The sequence below is a fragment of the Perca fluviatilis genome, chromosome 12, assembly GCF_010015445.1.
Source record: "Perca fluviatilis chromosome 12, GENO_Pfluv_1.0, whole genome shotgun sequence".
Taxonomy (NCBI): Eukaryota; Metazoa; Chordata; class Actinopteri; order Perciformes; family Percidae; genus Perca; species Perca fluviatilis.
The window spans coordinates 32,394,761-32,406,307 of NC_053123.1; the positions used below are offsets into that span (position 1 = coordinate 32,394,761).

General features: G+C 40.4%; 1 protein-coding gene across 1 annotated transcript; it reads right to left on the reverse strand.

The window, feature by feature from the left end:
- Positions 1 to 547: 547 nt before the first annotated feature.
- LOC120569998 (trace amine-associated receptor 13c-like) lies at positions 548 to 1,883 on the reverse strand. Its single transcript, XM_039818222.1, has 2 exons — positions 1,717 to 1,883; positions 548 to 1,364 (listed from the first exon to the last, which is right to left on the reverse strand). Exons 1-2 carry the CDS (start codon positions 1,881 to 1,883, stop codon positions 548 to 550), a joined length of 984 nt encoding a protein of 327 aa, XP_039674156.1.
- Between the last annotated feature and the right edge of the window lie 9,664 nt (positions 1,884 to 11,547).

An 11,547-nucleotide genomic window follows, 5' to 3' on the forward strand; every position in this document is an offset into this window, starting at 1 on the left:
AGTGAAAAAAACTACTTTTCTCCCTGAGCTGAAAGAGAACATGATCTTTTGTGCTGACAGTTCTATCTGATAAACAACAGCTGATGGTTTTCTCTACTTGATGGGAAAGTGGGGCTGTTCAGGGGCATCTTTTTTCTCTGTGAAACAGGAGCCCAGCAGGCCTGGACTTTCTGTTAGCAACAATATGGACACAAATCACAGAGATGATGCTGTGACCAAACATAGAGACATGAGTTCAAAGCTGTAGTTGTGAAATGTTTCCATCAAAAGGAGAAACGGTTCCCTGGGAAGAAAACACCCTTCATAAGTGTCAGTGAAATTAAAACCTGCTTTAAACCGGTGATTACCTAGAGACAGGATATGGTGCTTAGGACTCTTTGCAGAGAGGAAAAGTGTACAACAAGCAATAGCTGAAACACAGGTCTTTTAATTGATGGGTAATCATATTTTCACTTTCTGTATGTGATAACTCACTCACTGAACAGCAGGACCATTTTCATTCATTTATCCTTAGACCGAGTCTGATCTCAGTCCCTCCACCGCCTCTCTACAGCATGTTGGTCTCAGAGGAGCCAGGCTGCAGTATCTGAAGAGTTACAATGAGTTTAACTGCTTTTCTAAACCAGGGGTACAAGAAGGCATAGATCACAGGGTTTAGACAAGAGTTAGACAAATACAGAATGTATGAAAATTTATTAATTAAAACTATAATCCAGTTGTAATGTACCCATTTTACGGTGTATAACGGGCATACACATATTAGAAAAACAACTACAAGAACACCAAGATTCCTGGCTGCTTTCAGCTCTGATTTCTTTGCCTTTGGAGTCACTGAATGCTGGAGTGTGACAGCTGTAATGTGAGAGCGCATGGCACGAGCCTGAGACACAGCCACGGCAAATATTCTCAGATACAGAGCTATGATGACAGTAACTGGAACAAGAAAGTTAACACAAAGATCAAAAAGCAGTGAGATTAAATCACTGGACACATCACATACTCCGTAGCAGAATTTATCCTTGTCTGTTTGTGTCGGAAGATCCTTTACAAAGAGAAGGCTGTAGGTAACAGAACAGAGCCAACACAGACAAACACAGAATTTAACTCTTCTCACAGTGACTTTAGTGGTGTAGTGCAGAGGGTCACAAATAGCCACATAACGGTCAACTGATATGAGCACTATGTCACCTATTGAGGCTAAGGGAATGATGAGGCAAAGAAGAGTATACGTAGCACACACAAAGTCACCAAAAAACCAGCAGGATGTTCTGCTGAGAACTTCTACAGGCATCAGCACGAGGCCCACTAGAAAGTCTGAGACAGCCAGAGAGAGGAGGAGGATGTTGGTGGGTGTCTGGAGCTGCCTGGAGGGAAAGAGAAAAGCACAATTTAACCAACAAGAATAACAAAACAAGTATTCAAAATGAAAATACAAATCCACGTGAGTTTGAACATTTTCGGTTCCACCACATCAGTAGTAACCATATGTTTAAGTGTAGACAGTTAAAATGACTTGGTTGAGGTCATGGTGGACAGAAACAATGCTTAATATTGGTAAGAGAGTGGACATGAACAACAGTCTCTGGTATCAAAGTCAGACATTTGGAGCAACATTATTCAGTACTAGCTCAAAGACAATTCTTCTAAATATACAGCAGCTGTTCACATTTTTAAGTTACAAATCCTGTAGAGAGAAGCTGAGAAGTTAATATCTGCCTGAAGTGGGAGATTGAGATGATGATGAGCAAGTTGAGAGTCACAGTGATCGGAGAGATGGAGTAGAACACAATGGTAACTGTTTGGGGCCAAGGAGGTGAGGGTTTCATGCAGGAGGTGTTTGGGAACTGAGGAAAGCAGAGCTCGGCTCTGTCCTCAACCTCCATCTGCAGAGATCTGCAGATAGCTGCAGCTCTGGCAGCTTTCTGAACAAACCTGAGTCATGTAACTGAAATATCTCTCTCACATTCTCTTCATCCCCTCCTCTTTCTCAGTCCCTGTTTGACTCTGATGCTCCTCCTCCCAGCCCTTTGGAGAACAGTCTGGCTACCCCACAGATGCATTCTGGGAAAGGAAAAAAACAGTAATTTGCATTTCTTTAACCCAATCACAATTGACTCGGGAGTCGCGAAAGTCTGTATGCAGAGACGGTGGTTCTGCAAAACAGTCTGTTTTGTTGACACATTTGCACCTGACAAATGAAAACGCCACATACAATAATACATTAACTTAACTCACAAAATACAGTGATGTGAGCTATTTAAATTAGATGTATATATGGTTAAACATCATGTGCTCTACTAGAGTATCGCCGTGTGTATTTTTTCCATAACAATCCCACCGATTGGCCCAGAAAACTCTGCTGGATATCTTGAATCAGCCAGTTGGAGATCAGCAATGTTTCCTCTCTAGCGTTTAGCTTAGTGCAGGGCCAGTGAAACCATACACGACGGTGGGTAAGCTGGGACGTTCTCCTCAGCTGACCAAATATGGTCACTTCTGTCTTCAAAATACCAAGATAGTGTTGGCCAAAATGCAAACTCCTAGAATCAAAACAGGAGTCAGATGCTACGTCCATCATATTTACAATCTTTGGTTTGCTGTCCGAGGAACTAGCCAATTCAGTTCGGATATTTGCATATCAGGCTAACATTTATTAGCTTATGTTAATTGTGAGTGAGAAGACTGTGAGGCTAATGTTAGCTAACATCAGACCTTGTGCAGACCTCTGCTTTATCCTGTCTCTTCCTCATCAGTGGTGGTAGGAGAGAAGCTGCAGCTCTGGAAGCTTTCAGCCAAGACATGTCATGCAACTGATTTTTCTCTTTCTACCATTTTTATTTTCTCCACATTTACACTTATCCATCATAATCTCTGGTGGACACTGATGTCTTTCCTGTCAGGGTTGTGCAGGTTCAGACCCAAAATGCAGAGCCAGAAACAGCCAGGATAGAGAAACAAAAGATCTTAGTATTTATTACTCCAAGGAATACACACTGGAAAACTATTACAGGATGAACATGAGGTGCCAAGGGCACAATGACAAACAAAGTGATATAAGAACTCTTCTTCTTCTGCAGGTTCGATGCTGTGGATGATAAGGATGAGTGTGATGACATCTGTAAAAATCTCCCTATAGGTTCACCATTATTTATTACAGAAGATGCTGTTGCCAAAAGCCTCACCAAAGTAAAGCCGAATAAGGCCACTGGCCCAGATGGCCTGAAAGCCCGCCTACTTAAAGCCTGTGCCCCACAATTAAAAGTGGTTTTCTCAAGGCTTTTTAACGCCCTCCTAGTTGCTGGTGTACCTACGTCTTGGAAATTTTCTTTAATAAGGCCCATACCTAAGAAGCCTGGTGCAAGTAAGCCTGAAGATTTCCGACCTATAGCCATCACCTCCATACTGTGTAAAACAATGGAGAGAGTTCTAGTAGACCTCCTGACCTCTCAAGTGACCAGTGTATTAGATCCGTTGCAGTTCGCTTACAGAAGTGATAGAGGGACTGATGACGCTGTGCTGGTCCTTCTAGACTCTATTTCAAAACAGCTTGCACTTCCTAAAGGGCATGCTAGAGTCTTATTTGTAGATTTTAGTGCAGCTTTTAGAGTTTTCTATAAATAATAGTACCTTTAAATTGATAAAATATGCTGATGATATGGCATTACTTGGCCTCTTACAAAAAACTGATCCCCATGGTGAGGCCTCCTATCTAGCACACATAAAGGCCCTTGAAGCATGGTGCAATGATAGTGAGCTAGAGATCAATGTGGCAAAGACAAATGAGTTACTCTTTTGCAAAAAACAAGATGTAACAACAGAGCCAGTTTTATTGAATGGCCTAGTAGTTGAAACTGTGGGAACTTTTAAGTACCTAGGTACGGTTCTTTATAACTTTCTGAGTTTCTCAGATAACACAGACTATATCTTTAAGAAATGCTCACAACGACTCAGTCTCCTTAGAAGACTGAGCTGTCTGGGTGTCAGTGCTCAGATTACTGAGCTAGTATACACCACACACATTGAAAGTAATTTAAATTTTCATCTCTCTGCTTGGTTTGGCCATTTAAGCTACAAACTTAAGAACAAGCTTAATAGGATAGTGTCAATGGCTAGCAAAATAGTGGGAAAACCCCCAAAACATCTGACACAAATATAAACTGACAGAATGAGAAAGAAAGCTAGGAAGATCACTGCAGATAGTACACATCCTCTTTCGAGGCAGTTTGAGCTCCTGAAGTCTGGGAGGCGTTTCAGAGTGCCTCTGGCAAAAAGTGTTTTTAAAAAATCCTTTATTCCAAATGCCATCAGTATCATCAACCAAACCAAGTGATAACATCAATATGAGCTGCTATCCTAATGATCCCAATGATTTTAAGCATATTTATATATATATCTTTTTTTTTTTTTTTTTTTTATATATTCAATTTACTATGTTTGACATGTTTGTATGTTTATTTTTTGTATGTCTGGTGAGCCAAAGGAAAATTTCCACCTCGGTGGACAATAAAGATTTATTCTATTCTATTCTATTCTAAGAACATGACACGTAAATTACACGAGGAACTAAGGCACAGCTGGAGTGGGCAGGGAACTGGAATAAATGATTGGGTAACATTAGGCCCTGTCACACCGAGCTGACAGCCAGGAACTGGTGGCAACGAAGGCCGACTGTGGTGTTGGCCCACCTCGTCTTTGTCTTGGCTCAAAATTAGCACTCGGACATACCACAGAGACTACAGCCGACAGCCAAGTACCATGTACAGTGCCTTGCGAAAGTATTCGGCCCCCTTGAACTTTTCGACCTTTTGCCACATTTCAGGCCTCAAACATAAAGATATAAAACTGTAATTTTTTGTGAAGAAGCAACAACAAGTGGGTCCCAATTATGAAGTGGAATGAAATTCATTGGCTATTTCAAACTTTTTTAACAAATAAAAAACTGAAAAAGTGGGCGTGCAAAATTATTCAGCCCCTTTACTTTCAGTGCAGCAAACTCTCTCCAGAAGTTCAGTGAGGATCTCTGAATGATCCAATGTTGACCTAAATGACTAATGATGATAAATAGAATCCAGCTGTGTGTAATCAAGTCTCCGTATAAATGCACCTGCTCTGTGATAGTCTCAGAGGTCCGTATAGCGCAGAGAGCATCATGAAGAACAAGGAACACACCAGGCAGGTCCGAGATACTGTTGTTGGAGAAGTTTAAAGCCGGATTTGGATACAAAAAGATTTCCCAAGCTTTAAACATCCCAAGGAGCACTGTGCAAGCGATAATATTGAAATGGAAGGAGTATCAGACCACTACAAATCTACGAAGACCGGCCGTCCCTCTAAACTTTCAGCTCATACAATGAGAAGACTGATCAGAGATGCAGCCAAGAGGCCCATGATCACTCTGGATGAACTGCAGAGATCTACAGCTGAGGTGGGAGACTCTGTCCATAGGACAACAATCAGTCGTATACTACACAAATCTGGCCTTTATGGAAGAGTGGCAAGAAGAAAGCCATTTCTTAAAGATATCCATAAAAGTGTCGTTTAAAGTTTGCCAAAAGCCACCTGGGAGACACACCAAACATGTGGAAGAAGGTGCTGTGGTCAGATGAAACCAAAATCGAACTTTTGGCAACAATGCAAAACGTTATGTTTGGCGTAAAAGCAACACAGCTCATCACCCTGAACACACCATCCCCACTGTCAAACATGGTGGTGGCTGCATCATGGTTTGGGCCTGCTTTTCTTCAGCAGGGACAGGGAAGATGGTTAAAATTGATGGGAAGATGGATGGAGCCAAATACAGGACCATTCTGGAAGAAAACCTGATGGAGTCTGCAAAAGACCTGAGACTGGGACGGAGATTTGTCTTCCAACAAGACAATGATCCAAAACATAAAGCAAAATCTACAATGGAATGGTTCACAAATAAACATATCCAGGTGTTAGAATGGCCAAGTCAAAGTCCAGACCTAAATCCAATCGAGAATCTGTGGAAAGAACTGAAAACTGCTGTTCACAAACGCTCTCCATCCAACCTCACTGAGCTCTAGCTGTTTTGCAAGGAGGAATGGGCAAAAATGTCAGTCTCTCGATGTGCAAAACTGATAGAGACATACCCCCTAGCGACTTACAGCTGTAATCGCAGCAAAAGGTGGCGCTAACAAAGTATTAACTTAAGGGGGCTGAATAATTTTGCACGCCCAATATTTCAGTTTTTTATTTGTTTAAAAGGTTTGAAATATCCAATAAATTTCGTTCCACTTCATGATTGTGTGCCACTTGTTGTTGATTCTTCACAAAAAATTACAGTTTTATATCTTTATGTTTGAGGCCTGAAATGTGGCAAAAGGTCGAAAAGTTCAAGGGGGCCGAATACTTTCGCAAGGCACTGTATGTTATGCGCATCAAGCAAATGAAATAACTACCAATAAATACCAGCAGGTGGTGGTAATCTATTGTCATTCTACAGGCTGCACCTGGAAATCGGAAGAAGGATGAGAAATAGTTTTAACATGACGTTAAAATCGACAAAAAACGAGCCAAAATGCTTATGTTACCATTAGTTAGCTCAGTCTTGTTTCCTAACTGCGTCACAAGTTATAAGAGCTTAATGTTAGCTGGCAGCTTCATGGAGACAGTTAAAGTTTATGTTAGCTGCCCTACAGCTGTCAGAGTTAGCTTCGACTTCATATATTACCTTCTAATAGCTGTATTCTCAGCCCTCTGCTTGATTCCCTGCTGACTTCTAACTATTCTGATTCTCGGTCTGCTAGCATAGCCTAATAGTCAGCAAGCCTCGGGCCTTCCCACCTCCCATCTGTCCTCTCCTTTGCAGTCTGAATGAATTTCGCTGGCGTAATCTTGTTGTTAGCACTACAAATTAACACTGAAAGCATTCACTTGGCCAAAAGATGCAGAACCAGAAAAAGCAGGATTGTAAAAGGTCCAACAAGTCTTCCAAACCAATGACAATATAAGTTGTTTATCCCTACCCTCTTATACGACCCAGAGGAACATTTCATTAACTGACGCCCTATCGTTGGCAAGAAAATACTACCCTCTACTTTTGTTTTCAAAGAGGACATGATCCCTGGTCTCCTGGGTGAAAGTCCGGTTTTTGTTTGACCTGTCCACCACCCAAACCTGTGTTTTCTTACACAGAAATTGGCGCTCTTATACTTTGTGTCCTTATGTCATGTTTGCTCAATTGCTATGGCTCCGTCCGTACATTTTGGTGCACTCCGGCAGCACATCACCCCTAACCCTAACCCTCTTAACCTGATAAATCATCCACTTTATTCACCAGCCAGTCTCTATTTGCCGCTGAGCTGCACCAAAGTCTTTGGTTCAGTAGGGTTTTAAGGCCCTGACACACCAACCCAAAAACCGTCCGTCGGACAGTCTGGGGCAGTCAGTGACTCGATTCTTTTTGGTGTGATCCGTGCCTTGGTCTGTGAGGGGGGCCGTCGGCCTTCATTTTGGCTGACCTGACTTGCAGGATCGGAGGGCAGGCAGTTGGACTCAATGACCAATCTGATTGGTGGAGTCCAAACCCGGAAATGGTGAGCGGGATGAGTGACGAACGCCTCTCAAAATCAGACGAAAATCTTTTAAACTGACCTTTGTCGATCTGAAATGAAGACAGATTCAGCAACTATTATACAGCCTATTTCTCGCTTCGATGCCGCTCGAGATATTACAAATCCCACTATGGCCACGCCAAGACCCGCCCTTCAGTAGCATTTATTGGCCAGTTTCTTATTATTAGAATATAGACATTAAGAGAATAAATCGTTATGCAAGTACTTTTACTTTTAATACTTAAAAGAACTTTTAAAATCAGGTACTTTTTACATTTATTTAAGTAGGGTTGTCATCGTTGTACTTCTACTTTTACTAAAGTAAATATGTCTCTGGTTATTTGTACTTTTACTTAAGTACTGAGATTCAGTACTTCCTCCACCACTGCTGCTGAGCTACACCAACCTCTTTGGTACAGTGGGTGTTATGATGAGATGTGAGTGTCTGGCATCGTAAGGCATATTGGTGGTGGTAGAGTGTGGTCCCCCCCGAAGCGCTTTAAGTGTCTATCATAAAGCGCTATTTACATGTATGGAATTATTATTATTATTATTATGATTATAAGAGCTGTAAGAGTGAAAAGAACAGTAAAGGTTTGGGCCTTAAAAACGAAATACCAGTAAGTTAAAAACTCTCTGTAGAGCTGAGAGGAGCTGCACAGTCGGGGGATAATTCTCTGTGGATTTGTGACTGGCAGCAACCCCTCTCACATTACACATGCTAATTGAATCCCTTTCTTAGGTTAAAAAAAATCTAAAAAATTCCACTTGATTAAATTATTGCATTCTCAGACACAATGTCAACTGAAAAAAAACAGTCCTGTTCAGTAATGATTACATCATATGTTAATGAGTTCATGCTGATGCTTGTTTGTCTTCACACCTCTGCTGGCAGTGACACCTCATTGGTCGAGATGTCATCACCTGACTAACCCATGCAGGTGTGAACAAACTTCCTGTCCAGAGGGGTTTAGCACACCACCTTTAGGAGCCACTAATGGGCTGCAAAATATTGTTCATAGAGAGGCAAATTAAATCTCACGGGACCTGTTGGGAACTGTTTGTGTGTCTGACGATGCCCACTATACACAACAAAGTAAATGGTCATTTAGCCCATCAAACACTGATCTATTGGGAGATGAGTTTTGATCAGTTTTAACTCTGCTAATTAAGACACCAAAGCATACACCCAAACGTTGCCTCATTTGCCAACTTGCTGAAGACTTTTTTTTAATGCAGTTTTTATTTTTAATACCATATGATTGTAAAGAGCGCCTGAAGTCAACTTTTTTGGCCACCAGCCACACAGGCTGGGATTAGTGTCCCATTTGAAAATAAATGTTGATTTTCTTTATTTTTTTTACTTTACGGAACTATGTCCCCTTCTGGAAACCAAGATCTTTTTCTAAACATATCTAAGTAGTTTTGGTGCATTTACCTAACCAAACTGTGACTGTTTAAAACCGCGTCATTTAGGGTTAGATATGAAGGCAGAAAATGGTCCTGTGGGTCGTTTGCTCTAAAATCTACATTTGAACATTTGACCAGATCAGCGGGAGAATGGTAGGTTGATTTCCCGATCTTGATAAACGACTCGTAGCCACATGCCATCACCGTCCAACGTCAACTACATTAATTCAAAACCCATCTAGGGCTATGTTTAGACGGAAACGATCTGAAGAGAAAACACAAAAGTGGTGTTGCGTTATCACTTTTGATTCCACGTTTAGACGAGCTTCAGGACAAGTGATAAGTTCAAGAATGGGAACATATCAATTCCGTCAGTGATACCTGTGTTGCTTGTTAATAAAGTTAATAATAGGGCCTAATTTGATCTTACAGTGCTTATTGAAAATAATAATGCAGAATGATCCATCTGCATTGAGGCCACTGCAAACCTATAACCCAAACATCATCAGCATGAATATCACCAATTCTAGTTCCTTGTTTACTTCTGTTGAAAAGTGAACCTACATAGTTACGTCTCTCCCAAAATCCCCACCCCCACTCATCTCACCCTAACCGCAACCCTCTTTCCTCCCCACCTACCTCCCCCCTCTTTCCCACCCTATTTACCTCCCCTCCTTCCTCCTCCCCCCCTCCACCGGCGGAGGTGACTCAGCTTCCAATCCAACTCCCTAAACGTAACCCAAGACGACAGGTGGGAGGGGAAATTAACCCACTGTCGGCCAAAGAAATCCGGCGGCTTGGATTGGTTCAGGCTGAGTCCCTTGCCTGCCCTTCTGCCAAGAAAAGCTGATTCCACCCCAAACATCTGAGTTATCCAACTCTATCCCAAAGAGGGTCTCTGTGGCAGTGCCTGGCTCCCCAGGGCACCCGGAACCACACACCCACGCACATTCAAAAAATACAAGAGTGGTCGCCGGAGGTGGGAAAGCGGACCCTTTTTCTTGGGGACTCCAACCTCTCACACATTCCATCTTTCACAGACTCACACATACAGGTCTGCTACAGCAGATGGTAAAAACTGGTCACACTACATTTCCTAACACCACCATTTACATCCCTGTAATAAACTTCTCCAACAGGTTGAACAGACAGCAACAGGCCCTACTAACAACCCTCAATAACACAATAACCTCCAAATATACTTTTCTTGCAGATATCAACCCATTTCTTTTCCAAACAGCCAAAGACAACATTCACTGGACAGCGGACACGGCCGAGATGTTGTTCAAGTACTGGAAACAGCAATTAAACTAATATCGGGGACCAACTGTCAGAATACAACCCCCATTCATTCAAATAGAACCAATCTCTCTACTGTTTTCTCCCTCACACCCACACAGCTGGAGATCCTGGAAAAAGGCCTCACTTTCATCCCTACACCCAAACCTCTTCAGGGGTTAATTTCCACTTGCAGAGGGGGTCCTATGTTATAGGTAATATGTTTTTACGGATTTTTTAATAAATATTTAAAAATATATATATTCTTCGTTATCCTTTATAATTTTTGCTTTATCTATATTTTAATATTAATTTTATTGTGTTTCTTTCTCTATTCTTAATATTATTATCATCATTTATTATTACACATTTAATTACTTGCCTCAAGATTTTAATATGATAATACACATGCCATTGGTTTTATGTATGACTAACAGTGTGGTTATATTCTATGAAGTAATTTATTGTAATTATTGTTGCACTTTTACTTTTTAAGCACTTTGAAACCTCAGCACTTATTACTAATTTTGAATGGTATGTGCACTTTTTAACCTCAAGGGCAAGTAATTCAGATTGAAATGTTTTTTGTCCTTTTTAATGTTTATTTTCATCTCTCTCTCTCTCTCTCAATATATATATATATATATATATATATATATATATATATATATATATATATATATATATATATATACACACACACATACACGTATATATATATACATACACACATATATATATATATATATATACACATATATATATACAGTACAGGCCAAAAGTTTGGACACACCTTCTCATTCAATGCGTTTCCTTTTTATTTTCATGACTATTTACATTGTAGATTCTCACTGAAGGCATCAAAACTATGAATGAACACATATGGAATTATGTACTTAACAAAAAAGTGTGAAATAACTGAAACATGTCTTATATTTTAGATTCCTCAAAGTAGCCACCCTTTTTTTTATTAAAAAGGGAGAAAATAATTCCACTAATTAACCCTGACAAAGCACACCTGTAAAGTGAAAACCATTTCAGGTGACTACCTCATGAAGCTCATTGAGAGAACACCAAGGGTTTGCATAATTCCATATGTGTTGATTCATAGTTTTGATGCCTTCAGTGAGAATCTACAATGTAAATAGTCATGAAAATAAAGGAAATGCATTGAATGAAAAGGTGTGTCCAAACTTTTGGCCGACTGTACTGTATATATATATATATATATATATATATATATATATATATATATATATATATATATATATATATATATAAT